This window comes from Leucoraja erinacea, chromosome 3 (assembly GCF_028641065.1).
Source record: "Leucoraja erinacea ecotype New England chromosome 3, Leri_hhj_1, whole genome shotgun sequence".
Taxonomy (NCBI): Eukaryota; Metazoa; Chordata; class Chondrichthyes; order Rajiformes; family Rajidae; genus Leucoraja; species Leucoraja erinaceus.
Window position 1 is genome coordinate 65,173,209 of NC_073379.1, and position 22,138 is coordinate 65,195,346.

General features: G+C 39.5%; 1 protein-coding gene across 2 annotated transcripts in view; it reads left to right on the forward strand.

The window, feature by feature from the left end:
- The window catches only part of slc12a2 (solute carrier family 12 member 2), a 140,054-nt gene extending 124,524 nt beyond the window's left edge, over nucleotides 1-15,530 (forward strand). The window contains exons 21-27 of one of the 2 annotated variants that reach the window (XM_055632836.1): nucleotides 3,254-3,301; nucleotides 4,550-4,672; nucleotides 4,816-4,927; nucleotides 6,869-6,955; nucleotides 9,818-9,953; nucleotides 11,168-11,235; nucleotides 13,122-15,530. In XM_055632836.1, the coding sequence (XP_055488811.1) occupies nucleotides 3,254-3,301; nucleotides 4,550-4,672; nucleotides 4,816-4,927; nucleotides 6,869-6,955; nucleotides 9,818-9,953; nucleotides 11,168-11,235; nucleotides 13,122-13,257 (710 nt within the window). In that variant the 3' untranslated portion in view covers nucleotides 13,258-15,530. The remainder of the gene's footprint in view (nucleotides 1-3,253; nucleotides 3,302-4,549; nucleotides 4,673-4,815; nucleotides 4,928-6,868; nucleotides 6,956-9,817; nucleotides 9,954-11,167; nucleotides 11,236-13,121) is intronic. The other variant, XM_055632837.1, reaches the window with a different exon arrangement.
- The last annotated feature ends 6,608 nt before the right edge of the window (nucleotides 15,531-22,138 follow it).

Genomic DNA, 22,138 nt, shown 5'->3' on the forward strand with positions numbered 1-22,138 from the left:
GTGTTTTAATGGGATATGAAGCTAATTTAAATAATATGAAATCAGTCATTTAGCCTTTGAGGGAAATCATTTTTTAATATAACTGAATTTTCCTCTATAAACCTTTGAAGCAATTGACACTTGGGCACTTTGTTTTCGACAACAAAATCGTATTATGAGGATAGTTAGTTTAAAGTAAAATTGAAATCAATTGATTCATGAAACCTTGGTTAGTATAATGCAGTGATCATAGGATTCATGATCACTGCATTATACTAACCAAGTGAATGGCATCATCTATATAAAATAATTTCTCCTAGCAGTTCTTGCAAAGTTTGAATTGGGTGTAGGTTTTTTTGTTTCTCAGATGCATTAAGCATTCTGTTCTAAAGGTCTGCTTCCTCTCCAATTCCCAATGAAATGTTAAACTGGCAAAGTGAACCAGAAATTGTTTCAGGGTTAACTATTTAACTCATGACTGCACATTATTTGCTAAAAGTTAAACTGAACTTAATGACCATCAGATTGAAATTTATGCTGTATGCAAGAGCTAATTAACTATTCTTGGATGATAATCAAAATCATACTTTATTAGCCAAGTCATAGCCGGTAGACAATAGGTGCAGGAGTAGGCCATTTGGCCCTTCGAGCCAGCACCGCCATTCAATGTGATCATGGCTAATCATCCACAAGTACCCCGTTCCTGCCGTCTCCCCATATCCCCTGACTCCGCTATTTTTTAAGAGCCCTATCTAGCTATCTCTTGAAAGCATCTAAAGAACCTGCCTCCACCGCCCTCAGAGGCAGAGAATTCCACAGACTCGCCACTCTCTGTGAGAAAAATAGTTTCCTCGTCTCCGTTCTAAATGGCTTACTCCTTATTCTTAAACTGTGGCCCCTGGTTCTGGACTCCCCCAACATCGGGAACATGTTTCCTGCCTCTAGCGTGTCGAAGCCCTTAACAATCTTGTATGTTTCAATGAGATATCCTCTCATCCTTCTAAACTCCAGAGTGTACAAGCCCAGCTGCTCCAATCTCTCAGCACATGACAGTCCCGCCATCCCGGGAATTAACCTTGTAAACCTACGCTGCACTCCCTCAATAGCAAGAATGTCCTTCCTCAAATTAGGGGACCAAAACTGCACACAATACTCCAGGTGTGGTCTCACTAGGGCTCTGTACACCTGCAGAAGGACCTCTTTGCTCCTATATTCGATTCCTCTTGTTATAAAGGCCAACATGCCATTCGCTTTCTTCACTGCCTGCTGTACCTGCATGCTTACTTTCATAGACTGATGTACAAGAACCCCCAGATCCCGTTGTACTTCCCCTTTTCCCAACTTGACGCCATTTAGATAGTAATTTGCCTTCATCTTTTTGTTACCAAAGTGGATATCCTCACATTTATCCGCATTAAACTTCATCTGCCATGCATCTGCCCACTCCCCCAACCTGTCCAAGTCACCCTGCATTCTCATAGCATCCTCCTCCCAGTTCACACTGCCACCCAGCTTTGTGTCATCTGCAAATTTATGAGGAATTTGATTTGCCATAGTCATACCAATAAAAAACAACAAAACACACAAAATACATTTTAACATGAACATCCTCCACATTCCTGTGATGGAATGTGAAAAAAAAGTTCAATCTCTTCCCTTCCCAGAACTGGTTCTAATAATCCATTATTAATATTCAAAAGTGCAAGTCTAATAAAAATGGGGTGAAATAAACTATCATTTTGACTGGAAATCTGACAAATATTTTATTCCAAATGTAAAAATTTTAAATCTCAGTACTTGAGATAAATTTTTCCCTAAATTAGCATTTTCTAATCATGTTAGCTTGAAACAAATGGATGTCTCGGAACACAGATGAAAGTATTAACCACAAAACAAAATGTTAATTTCCTGTAAATTAATTGTAAAAGCGTTTAAATATTTACATAAAGAACCCACAATGTAGGAACTTATTTGCACTTCAATGGAATATTGCTAACATTTCAAATTTCATTTCATCGTGGCAAATGGCCATTGATGTTGTAGAATTTAAGTTTGTGACAGGAGAGAGTTTGTCCACATCTTCATGCAAGAGTTGCTGCTCTCACTGAACATGGACCGTAATTTAACTACTTGATTCCAATATGCTTGCAATTTGAAGATGCTACTGATCGTCATTTTAACTATGAATAATAGTTAAGGAGACATGGGGAAAAATGTTAAAACATCAGTAACCCATACAAATTGTGTATTCCTAACCATTGCAGCTCAACTTGCTTCCTTTCTGTTTTGCATCTCACCACAGCAAGCTGACTTAAGCTAGACTGAATGGTATCCCTAGCCTATGCAAAACTTTCCCCTTTTATGGATAACACCAGGCTCTTTTTGTTTTGAGTAATTCAGTATCTGAAGAACTTTCTTGCGTTTGATATGGCATGGTATCATTTGGTCAGTATGCACTCCATTATTTGTTTATAAAATAACCAAAAATAAGTTGTAGGCATGGTTGAATATCCATGTACTTTTTGTGTTGCCAAGATTTGTTCATCCCTGACTGAAAAAGGGAGCATCCACTCCCACTGCACTGATTTTGTGAAGCTTGTTTGAATTAGGATAATGTTCATGACAGATCTAAGCAACACACCACAATTAAATATCACAACTATTATTTTGGGTTCATTCATCAACTCTGTCCTCGTCTGTCAAGTACTAAATTAATTTTCAACATATAATTTATGGTTGAAGAGGGTGTGAAGAAATGTAGAAAAAAACAGGATTGTATTGTATTTTAATGCAACATATATTGCACAGAAGCCAACTTTACAAATACAGTATGTAACACTCCCACATCTCCCTTTCCTGCCCACTTCTCTCCTACTTGTTGGTTTCTGTCTACAAACTTATCTGAAAGTATTCAAAAGGTATGAAGGGAAAATCTGAAGTGGAAAGGACAAAGTACTGCTAATGAAGGTTTCCGTTTAGTCAGTATACATCAGAAACAAAAATCACACGCTACTTGTCTTTCCGTAAATAGGCACATGCTGGAGATGTGGGCTAGTGTTTGACAGTTCTAAGCAACGCAGCACAATTAAATATCAAAGCTATTATTTTGGACTCATTCATCATTTTTCCCTCATGCTTCAAGTACTAAATTAATGTTCAGAATTTAATTAATTCCATCCCTAATTATATTCTAATCCTGCTACTAATGTTTATTTTTAGTTTGATGCATGTGAAGTTAACTTTTGCTTTATTGGTTGTTTTGAACATAACGCAGATGAAGAAGATGATGGCAAGGCATCAACGCAGCCACTCTTGAAAAAAGGCAGGCATCCCATCTTTTGTTTTCATTTGAATATTTGTTTAAGTTATGCTACAAGCCAGAATTTTAATTTAGCCTTTTTGTTTGTACTATTTGCAAATGCTTGTTTCTTATTTTGCTTTAATACCTGTTGTGTACCTTAATCCCCCTACCTCACCTTCCCAGTCTTTCCCTTTTTATTAGTTGGTCTTAATTCTTTAATGTTTGCAAATCCTGCTTGAATGCCTCCTCCACACAATTCTAAATGATTTCTAATAATGGTGCCCAGTAGCTCGAGGTAATAGTTACATAAACACGCTTCAACATAAGACTTTTTATCAAGGGAGATTGGACTGTAATGTTGATGACAATATTGATAAAACAATCAGCAACTGCAAGCAATTTTCATTTTTAACCCCTAAGTATCTTCAGTAAGTGACATAATTACACTCAACTAGATGCTTGCTTTCTCTTTTAGAAATGACGCAAATGTATTTTTGTAATGCTCGTAATTTAAATTGTTCAACTAAAGACACTGTTGCTATCCCAATCATTTAGTATTTGTAGCATGGAAAATGGTTCACATTTCCATCCAGTATGCATTTGTTTTGAAAATGCACTTGTTGGTTTACCCATATATACTCTCTGGGGTAATAGCAAGGATCCTCCTGAGAATGCCCCTTCAATATGACAAGCAGAATGAAATTCTTCTTTGGTTCCCTTTATTGAAAAGTAGTTATCTTTCAAAAATGCAAGGGAATGTGATCTGCAGCCCTGCAGCCTCCAATTTAGTGGAAGATGATTCATGCAGGATTATTCTGTAAACCCCTCTATTAATAAGTTAAATATTTATTTGGAATATAAACTTTTACCATGTTATATTGGCATTTTTCCATTAACCAGACTCACTGAATGCCTTTTATCTGTCCATTCATCAACATGTAGGAATATCCTTTTGCACGTCCTTGATATATTGAATAGTTTGGTACAGTTTGAGTTTTTGAAGGGTGAAATAATAAAAACGCAAATTAGTGGTGGGTGTTGAAAAATTAATTTCTAGATCTTTAAATGTACATATTTATCCTACGGTGTTCTGGATTGGTTATTCCCAGGAAAAAGGCATTAAACATATCCTTTCAGATGGGTTACTGGTTTGCAGTAAAACATTTAATGACTGAACTATTTTTCTCCTTCCTGTTTGAAATAACGCTGAATTCTATTAATTACATTGACTTTTTTGGACACGCCTGATTTTCTGTGAAATTGTTTTAGAGGTTAAAGGTTCATCTGTGCCTTTGAACATGGCTGACCAGAAGTTGCTGCAGGCAAGCTCTCTGTTTAAGAAGAAACAGGGCAAAGGGACTATTGACGTCTGGTGGCTTTTCGATGACGGAGGTATAATTTCTGTAATCTTCCTTAATATACAGATAAACATGTCACAGTAAATTAACTTTTGTTTGCGGCATTCTATTTTGGAAATTAGCTGGAAAGGGAAGCTTTGAAATGCCGGCCTTTACAACAATTTTTGACTTTATTAGGTCTGACATTACTTATCCCGTATCTTCTCACCACCAAGAAGAAGTGGAAAGATTGCAAGATCAGAGTGTTCATTGGTGGGAAAATAAACAGAATAGACCATGACAGAAGAACGTAAGTAACCTTTCATATGAAACCTGACATGCATCTATGAGATGTGTTAACATAACCATCTGGTTCTACTTTCAAAATCATTCATCTCTTAGCATGGGTAAGGATACAAATATATTTTCAGATTAAGTACAGATGGAACGTAAATAACCGGTGGAACTATTTACCAATTGCAAATTGTGTTTCATTTCGCATTGCCATAGTACTGAAAAGGTCTTGAAACAAATGAGATCCAGTTTCTTAATTTTGCTTGATAATCGGTGCAAACATGGGATTATATAGAACCTAGACTAAGGTTCCAGTAGTTTCTTTCATTTTTAACTTCGTGGACATTTTCAGGCAATGATCATACCTGTAGCAAACTCTCTAAAAAATAATGTTAAAACATTGCAACCAGCATTTATTTTACAGTTTTAATATTAGTGGGGTTCCAGAAGCATTGGAACTGGTCATTGTCCATGTGAATAAGTGAGACATAAAAGCAAGAAAGTAACATATCCAAGTTTTACAACAAAGTCAGATAGGAAAGTAAGAATCCAATAACTATGACCCAAAAAGCTAATAGTGACTGATAGAAACGTAGAAAACAGGTGCAGGATGAGGGCATTTGGCCCTTCGAGCTAGCACCGCCATTCATTGGATCATGGCTGATCATCCACAATCAGTAAACTGTGCTTGCCTTCTCCCCATATCCCGTGATTCCGCTAGCCACTAGAACTCTATCTAACTCTTTTAAATTCATCCAGTGAATTGCCCTCTACTGCCTTCTGTAGCAGAGAATTCCACAAATTCACAACTCTGGGTGAAATTTTTTTTTCTCATCTCAGTTTTAAATGGCCTCCCCTTTATTCTTAGACTGTGGCCCCTGTTTCTGAACTCTCCCAACATTGGGAACATTTTTCCTGCATCTAGCTTGTCCAGTCCTTTTATAATTTAATACATTTCTATAAGATCTCCTCTCATCCTTCCAAATTCCAGTGAGTTTAAAGTAGCAAACAAGAAAAAGTGTGAGCTAAGACAAATATAACACAATCAGAAGCTAAATGATAGAATACATCTAATCTAACATCACATCTAACAATTTGTACAACTGTTAATGACATCCTAACTCCTAAACTCAATGCCCGGGCTAATGAAGGTAAGCATGTTGACTTCACCACCCTGTCTATCTGTATTGCATCTTTCAAGGAATTACTTGTACCCCTAGGTCTCCAATAACACTCCCCAGGGTCCTGCCTTTCACTGTATGCCCTGGCCTAGTTTAATTTCGTAGAAGGCATCACTTCACACTCTTCTGTTAACTTCCATTAGCCATTCCCTTGCACACTTCCCCAGTTGATTGGGAGCTTGTTTAACCATTGTAACCTTTACAGTCCCCATACACCACCAGCTCTGATGTCATCTGTAAACTAGTTAATCAGCCATTTATCTTGTAAGTGCAAGAGTAAGGAAGGCTTGTACTGAGTTTTGAGTGCATTACCTGGAGTAAAAATTAGTTTTGGTTCCTAAACCTAACAAAAGAATAAACTCATGGAAAGAGCCTCAGAAGTAAAATTACATTGTATAATAATGAGGTTATCCTAATTTTTTAAAGTTTACATTAACAATACAAGATTGAGTGTTTCTTTACTGGATAGTTGCTGAAGCACTGTTTTATTGACAGCTTTGAACTAAGGAATGTGTTGGGAAGAGAAGCAATTGGCCTTTGAAGGTTTTGAAGATTTGGGGAATTTCATTCCTGAAGGGCTGTGAATGTTGAGCCAGTATGTTTAAGGTCAATAGGCACAGACATTGGAGGAATGTTGGGTTTAAACAGGAAATACTTGAAGTAAGGATCAGCCACTATTTTACTGTAAGGTGACTGGACACTAGATGCCATTAACTTGCTCTTTTCTAATGTTTTGTTTTATAGTTTGTAACCAAATAACTTTAATTGACTTTCAGAATGGCCACTTTACTGAGCAAATTCAGGATAGATTTCTCCGACATCACTGTTCTCGGGGATATGAACACAAAGCCAAGCAAAGACGAGTAAGTGACGCAGTAGATAAATATTAACAATTACAAAACGGCCTTTATTTCCCCATGCAGTGTACAGCATATAAACAATGACGTCTCAAAGATGCAGGCAGGTGTTCACTGTATTTTTCCTGTCTGTGCTCTGACATTGGACTCAGCAGAGACTATTGTGGAAGCACAGCTGTGGCGATGCCTTACAACCGAATGGTGAGGAATCCACCAAACGGCATATATGAGGTTAAACTTTGCACATGGAATTGTTCCTCATTGAATAGAGAAGAATGGGTGTATGTGTTAGTCATGGAATTGTTACAGCACAGGAAGTGTCTTTCCAGCTCATACCCATGTGGGCTTTCTACCAAAGTTACTGAGTAGTTCCACCCACTGGCCTCATTTTAAATTCTTAAATATATTTATCTAATTTTCCCCTTGAAGGCCACAATGGAATATGGTTCTATTACCTCTGTGTGCAGCGCTCTCTAGATTCAAACCTCATATCGTGTCTCTTCCCCTTTTTATCTTGTACTTGACCTCCAGTCTTTCACGCCTCCACCACTGGAAACAACCTTCCACACAATGTCCAGACCTCAAACTTTTCGCAAAATAAAATGTTGTCAGCCTCTATCACTCTCATCCTTTCTGTAACGTGGTGACCCAGTCTAGATGTATAACGTCTGCTAATGTCGGACCAGTTCCTTATAAAGATTCAGTACAACTTATAATACCTCTGCCACTCATGAGTGAAGTCTCTAAATTATGTACATCTAATGCTTTTTTTACCTGTCATGCTGCTGTTCAAATGTCAGAACATACAGTATACCAACATCACTTTTAGAAGAATTGTTTATAACCTCTACCAATCATTCTTGCCAAAATGCACCACCTTGCATTTCTCCACATTAAATTGTCTGCTCAGTCTATCAGCCTGTTCACACCTGCTGCAGTCTATTCACTACAGTTCACAATATTGCCAAGATTTACACCTGCAAATTTAGAAATTGTGACTTTGACCTCCATGTCTAGGTCATTAATATAATTAAAATAAAAGCAATAGCCCTAACACCCACCCATGGGGAACTCATCCTCCAATTTAAAAAATACATTCACCATGACCTCTTTCTCTGTTACTTAGACAGCTTCCTATCCATGCTATCAATATTGATTTTCTTTCAGATGCTTCTACTTTACTGATGCGTATTACCTCATCAAACGTCTTCTGGAAGTCCATGCACACCAATTGCACTAACCTCATCAAAAACTTGTAACAATGGTTAAACACGACCTGTCCTTAAATACATGACTTAATCCAGTCCCGGATCAATGTTTCCAAAATCATTCCCACCAGCAAGGTTAAATTAACTGGCTTGTAGTTGCTGGGGGGGGGGGGGGGGTTTTGAACAAGGGAGGATGTTCTGCTATTCTCCAATCTTCTGAAGCAACCACCATTTTCAAAGAACTCCAGGGGATTATGGACAGTGACAACACAATTTCCAACCACAGTTCCTGCAAAATTCTAAGATATGTCCCATGCTGTAATTGTGATGTATCTACTTTACGCTCAGCTGCTTCAGTGCCATCACTTGTTAGTGATGTAACCACTGTTTCAGCTATCTCCTCCTAAACTATTATTTTGGAAGCACCCTCCTCCCAAGGGAACATGGATGCAAGTTATCCATTTAGTATTTTAATAGAGTCCTCAACATGCAACTACAAGTTAATCCTTTAAAGCCCTCTTCCATGTACTACCATCAATGCCTTGGAATGCTTTTGGATTCTTATTTATGTTGGCAGCAAATCTGTTCTCTTTGCCTCTCGTTTTAATTTTTATCATCTCCTATTCTATTGTAATCTGCCTGATTCTCGCTGGTATTTACAATATGACAATTGACATATGCAACTTTTCATTTCATCTTCCTCGCCATAAGCCAGGGAGTTCTGGATTTGTTTTCTTCCTTGGTGCCTTTACCTTTAGTTCCAGATTTACTGGGAGAGATCCACTTTCATCCCATTTGATTTTTACCCTCCTCCAATTAATTATTTTTATCTTAGATTCCTCTATTTTTCCCCACTTCTATATGTAACCTAAATGTTCTGATCACCATCTCATAAATGTACCTCCTCTGAAATCCGATCCTCCACATTCCCCCAAACCAGCAATATTATCTTCTTCGTTGGAAAAAATTGGACTTTTTTTTGTCCCCAAGGAAAAAAATCCATACCAATTTGATGACTGAAGGGCCTGTCCCACTGCGGTGACCTAATTGGCGAGTTTAGAAGAGTTTAGGAGAGTTTGAGAAAGTGTCATGTTTCAGACCTCCTTCGACTATGTAGAAGACCTTTTTCGACCTCCTTCGACTATGTTGAAGACGAGCTTTGATTAGCTTTGACTAGCTTCGGGAAAATTGGACATCGAATAGTGGAGAGTGAAGATGACCTCCCTTTGACCATGTTGAAGACTATCTACGACTACCTTCGACTACACTAGATTACCTACGAATAACATGCCGACCTACTACGACCTACATCGACTAAACCTAAGAGTAAAATAAATATCAATTTTTTTCCATGGCGACCTTTTTTTACTCGCGGGCATTTTTCAGCATGTTGAAAAATACGCCGCGACCTAGCTAAGGCCTCGAGTATGCGGGGACTACTCTCGAGCATGAAGGAGAGTTACAAAGACCTCCTAGGACCTCGTGTCGACCATGCCGCGAGTATGAGTCGAGGGCAAACTCTTCTAAACTCGCCAATTAGGTTGCCGCAGTGGGACAGGCCCTTAAGTTTACTTTTTACATTATTTTTAGCGGATGAATGACCTTTAAAACAAATTGAGTATACTAAATATTTATTAACGGAATATTTCATTATTAACAGTATTGCAGCTTTTGAAGAAATGATTGAACCATTCAGGCTTCATGAAGATGACAAAGAGCAAGACACAGCCGAGAAAATGAAGGCAGAGGAACCATGGCGGATCACAGATAATGAGCTTGAGATCTACAGAATGAAGGTTCTCGATCTTTGAAGTATTTCACTTGATTGCTATATTTAGACTTGGACCCAGCAGTCCTTGGAGAAACAGCTGCCTGATCACCAGATACATTTTATTAACAAAATTGAGTTTTCTAATTTTAGCACCTGTTTAGGAAGCTCACTCCTCATCATAAACTGCTGGTTTTTTTTTTAAATGTTTCATTCAACCCTCTAGTTATCTATATTTTAGGAGTAACTAAGTAGCATGAGCTAATTCTCTTGCTGCTAGACTGTATTGCTGTGTTTGCCAGCTATTTTTTTGCTATTGGATTCTGTTTATGTAACACTTGTTTTGGAGGTATGATGCTTGGTCTCAGTGGGTTTCTTTGTGTGTTTGTGATAAACCAATAACCAGTTTAGAGCCAATCAAAACTACATCCTCGTTTCTCACCCCCTTCTGCTTTGCCGTCCTCCTCGCCTACCTCTCCCTGCCCTCCTCCATTTTCTCTCCACTCCCTGTTTCTTCTTCCCCTCCCCCCACAGTTTCCTTTACCATCCTCTTCCACTGTTTTCTGACGTCCCTCTATCTCTGCCTTCCTCCACCTCCTCCTGTTTCCCCCTCCCTTTCCTCCTCCGTTTCTCTTTTCTTCCTCTCCCCCGCCATGGCTTCCTTCTCCAGCCCACTCCCTTGATTTACTGGCCCCACACCACCTCTGTTTCTCCACTTCTCCCTTCCCCCTCTCCCCTTTCTCTGTTTTCCCCCTCCCTTCGTATGCTCTTCTGTTTTGCGCAACCTGCCTACCCGACTTCTGTTTGCGCACCCCCCACCTTACACACCTCCCCTCTACCCACCCCCCCCCCCCCCCCCCCCCCCCCCCCCCCCCCAACCAATGTCCTCACCACCCTTTCTCCCCTCAATCCCTCGCTGGATTGAAGGAGACTTGATGGGGGACAGTAAATCTATTAGCTTCTTACCGGCACTAAGAAGTGGTAAATAGATGCCGATTGACTTACCTGCTGGTCTTTGGGATGTGGGAGGAAAGTAGAGCAGTTTGCAGAGACCAACATGGTCACAGAGAACATGCAATCTCCAAGCTGCACCTAAGGTCAAGATTGAAACAGAGACCCGGGAGCCGTGGGTCACTGGCACTAACTGTTGCACCAAGGTGCTTTGTTTGCATAATCCAATACATTATTTACCATTTAAGTATTTAAAAGAGCTCCTTTATAATTACTTTTTTTTCACTTTAGACATATCGACAAATCAGATTGAATGAATTGTTGCGAGAAAATTCGGGGACTGCTAACCTCATCGTCATGTAAGTAGTAGCAGAAATTTACAAGTGACCAGTTAGCGATCAGCCCAATGACTGACTACTATATTTTAAATTGCTGCTGTGAATATTGTATTTGAATATAAAATGACCATAAAACCAGCATTGCAAACATTGCATACAATAATCTGTTCATCCTATAACCATTTGTTTCTCTCAGCCAAAGCTTTCTTTTGAAATTGACTATTAGACAAAATTGTTTTTGTTTTTTAAACAACTTAAGTAATTTGAAACATTTTACCTGAAACCTTTATAGTACACACACAAGACTTCCATCAGATCAAACCCAGGCTTGAGGTCACTTTACTGAATTTTAAACTGTGTTGCATTCCAGACAAATTTGAGATGCTACTACTGTTGTGAGCTGTGATTCATTCTAATACTTCACCAATATTAATAACACTAAATTTAGTTATAAACTTAATTTAAATGAAACCTTGACACTTTAGTGTTGATAAACAAAGTTAACACTTGTTTATAATCATGCATTAAATGCACTAAACATGCAGAATTATTTTTTTAATTGGTGAAGGAAAACTGGTCTTGAATGCTCCAGAAGAACTGTGAAATTGCAAAGACCAAAATGAATCCAAAATGATTACAATACTTATAGCTAGTTAAAAATTGGAAAAACTACACAAAATAGGCTCTTTTGGCACCGTGATCGTTTATATCTGTTTCGCCATTCATGCTGATCGTGGCTGCTCTAATTTCAAGTCCACATATATGACTGTCATATGTTGAAAGAATGGAGTGACTGGGCTTGTATACACTGGAATTTAGAAGGATGAGAGGGAATCTTATTGGAACATGTGATTATTAAGGGATTGGACACGCTAGAGGCAGGAAACGTGTTCCCGGTGTTGGGGGAGTCCAAAACCAGGGGCCACAGTTTGAGAATAAGGGGTAGGCCATTTAGAACGGAGATGAGGAAAAACGTTTTCACCCAGAGAGTTGTGAATCTGTGGAATTCTCTGCCTCAGAAGGCAGTGGAGGCCAATTCTCAGGATGCTTTCAAGAGAGAGTTAGATACAGTTCTTAAAGATAGCGGATATGGGGATGGGGAGAAGGCAGGAACGGGGTATTTATTGTGGATGATCAGCCATGATCACAGTGAATGGCAGTGCAGGCTTGAAGGGCTGAATGGCCTACTCCTGCACCTATTGTCTATTGCCTCTCACTAATAATGTTTTGCCTTTCTTATGATTCTGATCTACCTGATTCTGCTTTGATTGCTCTTATTTCTCATCAACAATAAATGGAACAGGCATTTATATAAACATGAGATTTCTGTAAATTGTTACTCTACTATTTTGTCCCATTGCATAGTGAATGTTTTTCTTACATTCTGGAATAAAATTGTAATTCTGTTCTGGAATTAAGATAATCTGATGTTGTGTTTGCTATTTTGTTTGTATGACTTGATAGACACTTAGTTGCAGTCGTTCAGATCTGAGAGCTGCCAGATAGTTGTCCCTTCCTTCGTTTTGCCAAGTAAGATCAACCTTTAAATTAGGCCTTTGCTTTAAACCCCTACCTTGAATTCCAAGCTCTTCCAGAGATTCTATTGGTTTCTGACAATCACTCTTACCATCACCATTATTTCTGAAGACACAATTTATGTGAATCAATTTTTAAAATGATTTGGAAATTGCCATTGAAGTCTATGACCAGCTGGCATTTGGCTCTGGACGAATGTGAAAGAAATGTCAGGCAGTAACAACAGTACAGACCAAAAAATCTGTGGGTTATAAGTTGTAACAAATTGCTGCAATCTGTGGTATTCAAATGAAGAAATCATTTCAACAAGCTAGAATATATTTCTGTTGTCAGTTTGCTACAGATTCTACAAATATATTTTTCTTTTTCAGGAGTCTACCGGTAGCACGGAAAGGTGCTGTATCAAGTGCACTGTATATGGCTTGGATTGAAACACTCTCAAAGAATTTGCCACCCATTTTATTAGTGCGAGGCAACCACCAGAGTGTTCTTACTTTCTACTCCTAGATGAGCACAGGGCACCACCCTGATAACTCTACTGCAGTGGCTGGAAGTAGAAATACAATGAAGTCCTGGGCTTGTGTGTGACACTTCCAGTTGATTGAAAACAAAATAAGCACACAAAGGGGGAAATCCTTTTTTGAGGATCACAAGAACTTTATACCCTGATGGACTGTCAATTTGCCTGATTTGAATGTAAGCATTTTTCTGACTACACAGGAAGTTTTCTTTCTGCTATGAGAAGAGCAGCAATAAATTTTTATTTTTAAGTAACTTAGATTTCATTGATATGAAAGCCTTCAACAGCCTTACTGAGGTGCCTTCCAAAAAAAACAATTATGTACCAAATTCCATTGATTCCCTATTTTATGTATAATGAATGTTGTTAAATGAAGTGGTTTGATAACACACTAGTTAGTGCTTTAGAATGAACAGGAGTACTCAGAAAGCGTATCTATGACCTTCTGTCACAAAAAAAGCTGCTTTCACTATTTGTCTTCCACAGGCTGTGTGTGTTCGAGGATCAACACTCAAAGCTCTGATATTTAAATATCTGATATATTTTCTTTAGCAATATTGTTGCTCTTATAATTCTCCCTTCTTTCTCTTCCCCCAACCTCCCTGCCATGTCTGAAATGCACTGGCAGTAATTTAGGAGCAATTTTCTGCAATAATATTGTGATTGTGGAAAATGACAGGAAATTTAAGTATACCTAATATTATCAGGAAAGTTTAGTATAGAGGCTGCCGTGAATACCCCCTCACCTCTTCGCCAAGACCCATGTGTGAAAATTTAGGAATTTAACTTCCTTACATACACCCTGTGCAAATGTCCTTAAAAGGTTGTAACACAGCATTGAGGCTTGAGCAAGACTGTTGTTATGGTTGTCATGTTTTTAAACTGCATAATACTTTGAAAAGGGAATATTAATACAAAATCTTAGCTTTTCAAATTTTAACTGGCATTTCTATCCTTGTGGAAATAAGTGTTGCTAAAGTCTTAAATGCATCCAATCATTTCCATGCCCTTTGCTCCAAGTTAACAGATCACTTTCATGAAAATGTTAGTTACATGAGATTTTTTTCTCTCAAGGCATTTTGCATTTGCTTGTGATATCTTATAGCTGTTCTGGTCTTTGTGCTTAAATCAAAATTTAAAAAGTTGCCAAATACTTTTTCATGAAGGTATTGTTAATTTAAATGTACACTAGCTAAGACCTACTTTCCTCCTCGGTCTTCACAGCTTTGTAATAGTATTCTAGCATCAAGTGGGTATGTAATAAGCTATATTCCTTTTCCCATAGCAAATAAACGCATGACATTTGAAATTCATTAAAATACAATCTGAATTTGTATGACGCCAGGTGTAAACATGACCATAGGTAGAGTAATGATTCTCTACTGTTTAAGTATATTGTAATATGAACAGCTGTTGTGCTTCCTTCCTGACAAGAATGATTTATTATTTTTTAAATCGATAAACTAAATCAGTGTCACCTAATTATGCTCAGTACAAAAGTTCCATTAGAGAACAAATTTTGAAGCTCCGTGTACTGTTTAATTCAGCCAGTTAAATGAAGAGATTTGATTCACTTAAAGTATATAAATTGACTTAATGTATATATGCATAAGATGTAGAAAGAAAAGCTTACAAATTGCAGGGTGCATTCTTGTGGTCTACACTGCCACTGTTCAACAATTTATGCTATCTCCTAAGGAAATACAAATCACTAAGGTAAGAGTGGTTATAATAGAGTTCATTCCATGCTTATAGGAAATATTTACCCTTGTTCCAAAGTGTTCCCATTGCTTTTCTAAAGTGGTTTGTAGCCAAATCTGAAACTTACTGTAGCTCATTATTAGCAACTAACATTTAAAAAAATCACAAATGTGAAATTGTACCATACACTGAATATTTGTGTATTGAACTTTTTTGAAGGAAGCTAGTGAGCGAGTGACTAGGAAAAATGGCTGATTATTGATTTTGTTAATTTATTCATCATGTGTAAATCAATTATTTTTGCATTTTAAGGGGTTCTTTTTAAAACTTGATGCTGCATTTCTGTCTTTTTTTTGTTTTAAATATGTCTGCAATATTGTTAAAGCTTTTTTTTCTCCCTCCACCCGCTACCCAGAGGGTGATCTACCCAAAGAAGCTGAATGAAACATTTTGATAAACTGTACTATAACTCACTGAATTGCTTTTCTAATTATTTTAACATTAAGAGTATTAAAGATGATACTTTGTACATTATTGCAATAAAGAAAAAGTTGCATTACTGCGTGGCATCATTGTCCCATTATACAGCAAATATTTATCTTTCAGCAAATTTGCAGTACCAGGTTCTCTATTTGAACATCTTAATTAACACATGATAAATGCAGGCAACCTCTGCATTACAGCTGTTCGGGTAATGACAATTTGCTCCTGCAGAATTCACAAATTGCTACTTGTAAATTTCAGACGTGGAATAAAATTTGCTCAGCATTTGAGCACTCCTGTTTCTTACATGTGCAGACGATATGGCTTTGTGTTAAAGAAAATTAAAAAATACAGCATTTGTGAGGGTATAACCTGTATTCAGTCCCAGTACCATTTCAAATAAGCTCCTTGTTTCATTATGTACAACATTGGTTGAATTCCTTGCAAACTGGCCATTCAACTATTTTGATTATCTTAACTATCTTGAAATCCTGCAGATAAAATGTGTAGTAATCACTTAAAGTAGGGAGTGGAAAATAACTGATATGCAGATGTATTTCACCACATTTACAAGCTTGAATGATCAGTGTCATGTGCACCCTTCCAAACTGTTATGTGTAAACACTGTGTTTAAATGGAAAATGGTGTCCCGGAGGTCAGCCATAATTCCGTGTGATAGGTTTGAAGTTGCACTGTGATGTTCACATCTGTGCACCACAAGGGGATTTGTAATGCAAACACATTTAAGATAATATCTTAAACCCGTTTCCATTGCAATTCCATTTGATTCTCAGAAATGAACACGAAGTTACTGATTTGGGCAATTACGTGTTGACAAGTTCAACGTTTTGGTAAGCAAATTAGCTAGATTTCTCAGCAAATGCCACTAGAATTTAACCACTAGAATTTAGTATTTAATCTGTTTTGATTGACATATGAATCTGTCAACCAAATCTTCTATTTTCAAAGATTATTACTGGAAAATTACTAACACCCATTTTTACTGTCTGGAAGTAACAGCAGATGCTGGTGTGTGCTGCTAGACCTAAATACAGATGTAATTTGTTTTTAATCTTCTAAAATATACTTGCTGGAGTTATGAGTGCATTTGTGTAGTGCCAGAATATTTCTTATACCATTCAATCATTCCTATCCTCAAAATAATGAAATTAACAGTTGTTCATTTCTGCACAATTTGCAAAATTTAGTGCAACTTCTGGGCCCAGATTTTAAATGCCTTCACCTGCTATGCAGATGCCAACGTGCCCTATAAGTCCATTAGTTAACATGCAAGGGCCTTAGTTCCCAGAATTTCCCAAAGTTAATTGTGGAACAAGAAATTAAATCGTTTTGCCAGAGAAGTACTGAGGGAGTGCTGCACTGTCAAGGTTTGCAACACAAAAAACAGAGTTCAAAGTACCTAATTTAAATGCACATTTTTAGATGTTTAGTAATTACTGGTATGGTGTTTTAGAAACATAGAAAATGGGTGCAGGAGTAGGCCATTCGGCCCTTCGAGCCTGCACCGCCATTCAATATGATCATGGCTGATCATCCAACTCAGTATCCTGTACCTGCCTTCTCTCCATACCCCCCTGATCCCTTTAGCCACAAGGGCCACATCTAACCCTCTTAAATATAGCCAATGAACTGGCCTCAACTACCTTCTGCGGCAGAGAATTCCAGAGATTCACCACTGTGTGAAAAAAGTTTTAATAGATTTGGGGGAAAAAAAACATCAAAAAGCAGTAACACAGCTTCAGACTGAACATAAATTTACTAAGCTATTTGTTGACATAGTCAATTTGAGTGAATTCTTTCTTTTAGCCCTTAAGAGAAAATGTTATTGACCCAGAACTTATTCCCATCAACAAACCCATTAATCTATTGTGTTAAAGAAGGAACTGCAGATGCTGGAAGATCGAAGGTACACAAAAATGCTGTAGAAACTCAGCGGGTTCAGCAGCATCTATGGAGCGAAAGAAATAGGTGACGTTTCGGGCCAAAACCCTTCTTCAGACTGATGGTGGGTGGGGGGTGGAGAGGGAAGGAAAAAGGGAGGAGGAGGAGCCCTAGGGCGGGAGGATGGGAGGAGACAGCAAGGGCTAGCGAAATTGGGAGAATTCAATGTTCATGCCACCCGGACGTAAGCAACGCAGGCAGAATATGAGGTGCTGTTCCTCCAATTTCCAGTGTTGTTCACTCTGGCAATGGAGGAGACCCAGGACAGAGAGGTCGGATTGGGAATGGGAGGGGGAGTTGAAGTGCTGAGCCACCGGGAGTTCAGGTAGGTTATTGCGGACTGAGCGGAGGTGTTCGGCGAAACGATCGCCCAACCTCCGCTTAGTCTCACCGATGTAAATCAGCTGACATCTAGAGCAGCGGAGGCAGTAGATGAGGTTGGAGGAGATACAGGCGAACCTTTGTCGCACCTGGAACGATTGCTTGGGTCCTTGAATGGAGTCGAGGGGGGAGGTGAAGGGACAGGTGTTGCATTTCTTGCGATTGCAACGGAAAGTGCCCGGGGAGGGGGTGGTACGGGAGGGAAGGGAAGAATTGACAAGGGAGTTGCGGAGGGAGTGGTCTTTGCGGAAGGCAGACATGGGGGGAGATGGGAAGATGTGGCGAGTGGTGGGGTCACGTTGGAGGTGGCGGAAATGGCGGAGGATTATTTGTTGTATTAGCCGGCTGGTGGGGTGAAAGGTGAGGACTAGGGGGACTCTGCCCGTGTTGCGAGTGCGGGGATGGGGAGAGAGAGCAGTGTTGCGTGGTACGGACGAGACCCTGGTGCGATCCTCATCTATGGTGGAGGAGGGGAATCCCCGTTCCCTGAAGAGCGAGAACATTTCCGATGCCCTGGTGTGGAACTTCTCATCCTGGGAACAGATGCGGCGTAGGCGGAGGAATTGGGAGTAGGGGATGGAATCTTTACAGGGAGTCAGTACACTTTAGTTTTGCGGATCTGCTGGTATCAATTCAAGTGCCATCCTGATCCCAAGCACAGTCTTGCACGATTTAATGCCTTCAGGACAATAGATTCAGATTCAATCTCTTTATTGTCATTGTGCAGTGTACAGTACAGAGACAATAGGCCCACAACAAACTGCATTTCTAAAGCAAGTACAAATCTAAGTCAGCTAAATCATACCCTTGACCTTAGTGGACATTAAATCTCAGATTTTGCATATTGTTAAACCCCTGTCTCACAGTGCGAGCCCACCCACGAGTGATCCCCAGTTAAAAACAAATCAAACTCGTGGTAATCACGTAGAATTAACGTAGCATGAACGTCGGAGCTCGTGGACGTAACTTAACGACTCGTAACGCTAACGGAAGATACTCGGGAAACTTGTTAACTCGTGAAAATGTTTCAACATGTTGAAAGATTTCCACGAGTCAAATTTACTATTGAAGGAAAAAATGAAACTTTTAAACTCGTAATACCGTAGTAGCCCGTGAGTTTACCGTATTAACTCGTGGGTACTATCTGTATGTTTATGTTTTTTGTGTGTGTGAAGCTATCGGTTTTAATCAGCATTGTCTACGGCCCATCGTTAAAATGCATCAGTCTCTGTGATATTGGAGTCAATTCTCCTCAACAGCTTGGCGTTAACGGCGAGCTCCCGAAGCAGAAGGCATCCCGATATGTTTCACTTAACTAAACACAAGACCGGACGGCAAACACATATCAAAAGTTAAACTCTGCGCCCGGTTGGAGAGGGGATGGTGGAAGAGGAGACAGTTCACATACACCAGCATCAAATACAGTCCTGAGAATTCATGTAGCTACGCAGTAGGGGGAAAAAAGTGAACAAAAAAATATATTCCGCTCGGTAACCCGCCCCAGACCTGAATGCCAAAAAAATACCGATAAATCAATAAACGTGATTTTAAATATCCAGCTGACATTTACACTGTGAATGTTTTAACATATATGTCAAATAAGAAAATGGTGTAAGCTCCAAAGACGTGGGTAGGTTAATGGTCTTGGTGTAAATGTCAATGTGCGGGGATCGCTGGTCGGTGCGGATTCGGTGGGCCGAAGGGCCTGTTTCCGCGCTGTATCTGTAAAACTAAAAACTAAATAGGGAATATGAAGGACAGTGGGGAAATAGGCCCAGAAATTTCAGTAGTGTGAAGAAGGGTCTGGACCCAAAACGTGGAGGACAATAAATAGGAAGAGCAGCGTGCTTTGTGACTTTGTCAGTGCCGTAGGTGACTGCTATTCGTATACATTGTGTATGCAAGCAAATAATTTCACCGTGCCTCATCACATGTGACAATAAATGATTCCTATTCCTATTCCTGCTTTTCTCCAGAGATGCTGCCTGAGTTCCTCTGACTTTTTGTGTCTACCTTTAGTGTAAACCGGCCTCTGCTGTTCTTTCCCACACAGCTTCCATACACGACTGGCTAGAGCGCAGGGATGGGATGAAAGCCTTTGTATTCCCAGGTAATGGGAAGCGCGGCTCATCCATTACTGGGTTTCCAGCCTCCCAGTATTCACAACTTGAGATACCGGAGTGCCACGACGGTTAACGTAATTATACCTGATATATTTTTATATCTTCCAGAGGCACGCAGTTACAATCAAATGACTTAAGTTCAAATCCCACCAGGGCGGCTATGGGATGTAAATTGTTATTGGTAATGGCGTCAACAAAGCTATGACAGATGACTGTAAAAACATCTGGTTTCCTCTTGCTTCTGAGTGCAGGAATCTGACATCCTTGCCTGGTGTGATACATGTACAACTCCTGGTCGCCCATAACGTGACCGACTCTGGAATGGGCGAGCAAGCCATTCGGTCAAGGACATTGGCCTTGTCAATAACAGCCAGATCCCGATATATGAATAAATATATATTTTTGCCAAACACAAAAATGTTGGAGGTCTTCCAGCATTTTATAATTTATTTGTTCAAGATTCCATCGCCTGCAATCCGGGACAGCAGATTTGAGAGCATTAACAAAATTTAAGGCAGCAACATCCTGGTACACAAAACAGTGCTCTGTTCCTTTAAAATCATGCCCCTGAACAACTCATGAAGATGTCTTATTTCCGTGTTAAAGAAGTTGTCCAAGTAGATGATTATACTCAAAATGAATACAGAATACAGTGCTGGAGTAATTCAATAGACAATAGGTGCAGGAGCAGGGCCATTTGGTTCCTCGAGCCAGCACCACCATTCAATACGATCATGGCTGATCATCCCCAATCAGTACCCCCGTTCCTGCCTTCTCCCCATATCCCCTGACTCTGCTATTTTTAAGAGCCCTATCAAGCTCTCTCTTGAAAGCATCCAGGGAACCTGCCTCCACCTCCCTCTGAGGCAGAGAATTCCACAGACTCGCCACTCTGTGAGAAAAAGTGTTTCCTTGTCTCCGTTCTAAATGGCGGGTCTGGAGGTTGCAGGGACTTTACCCATCGTGCATGGATGCCCATCCCTTGGAGAGACAGTCCCCGTGTGATGATTTTTCCACACGTCGGTAGTCGTTGTTGCCTCGAGTAACTCAGGAGAGGAACTTGGTACATTGCAGAAATGAGAAGTAAACGGCAAACTTAGACATACACGTGGAAACTCATGAACATAAACTTTGAATCTCGTATACAACCATGAGTTTGATTTTTTCTTTCACTCGGGATCACTCGTGGGTGGACTCGCGCCGTGAGACAGGGCCATTAGTGTTCCTGATTTAAGATTCTGTTAAAACGTTGTTTAAAAAATACAATGCTTTTTACTGGGTTAAGTCCTAACTGCAACACTGTTTCCTGAGAACTACGTACCTGTACTCCCAAATCCTTCTGCTCTACAACATTCCCCAGGGCCCTATCATTTACTATGATGGTTCTGCCTTGGTTTGACTTCCCAAAATGCAACATCTCAAATTTATCTGTGTTAAAATCCGTCAGCCATACCTCAGCCGACTGAGACCACATCCCTGCTCAAATTTTGATAACCATCTTCACTATCTACAATACCTCACACTTTAATGCCATCTGCAAACTTACTAATCATGCCTTGTACATTCTCATCCAAATCATTGATATAAACCACAAACAGCAATGGACCCCCAACACCGATCCCTGAGGCACACCACTAGTCACAGGCCACCAGTCCGAAAACAACCGTCCACTCTCACCCTCCACTTTCTTCCATGAAGCCAATTCGCTATCCAGTCAGCTAGCTCTTCCTAGATTCCACGCGATGTTGTGCTGAGAAAATTCCCCAGGGCAACAGAATGGAAATTCCTGGTCTCCACTGTTGTCATTTGTGATCCACTAATTTATCCTCTTGTTTTTCAATCATTGTTCTGTCAGTTTATACAATGTCCACATTGTAGACTGAATTTTTGGGTTCATAATTTTTGTGTTAATAACAATGCATGGTTTTAGAGTTAATACTACTGTGTTCGCTCAGACACATTTATTTTATCTTTGGTTGATGCAAGTAAAGCATTTTTGTCCCTTGGTATTACTTTGAGCAATACCTTCAGGTTAACGCATTGTACTTTTCCCCATCCTATTACATTGCCTTAATTTTATTTTAACATACTTATTAAACCTGTGTCTGATGTTTCAACTGGTGTCCCTCACAGCAAAGCACAAAAGATTCCTTAAGACCACAAGCAACCATGGAGAGCTGGCAATGTAAAATGTCACCTTCAATATGCTGCCTGACTT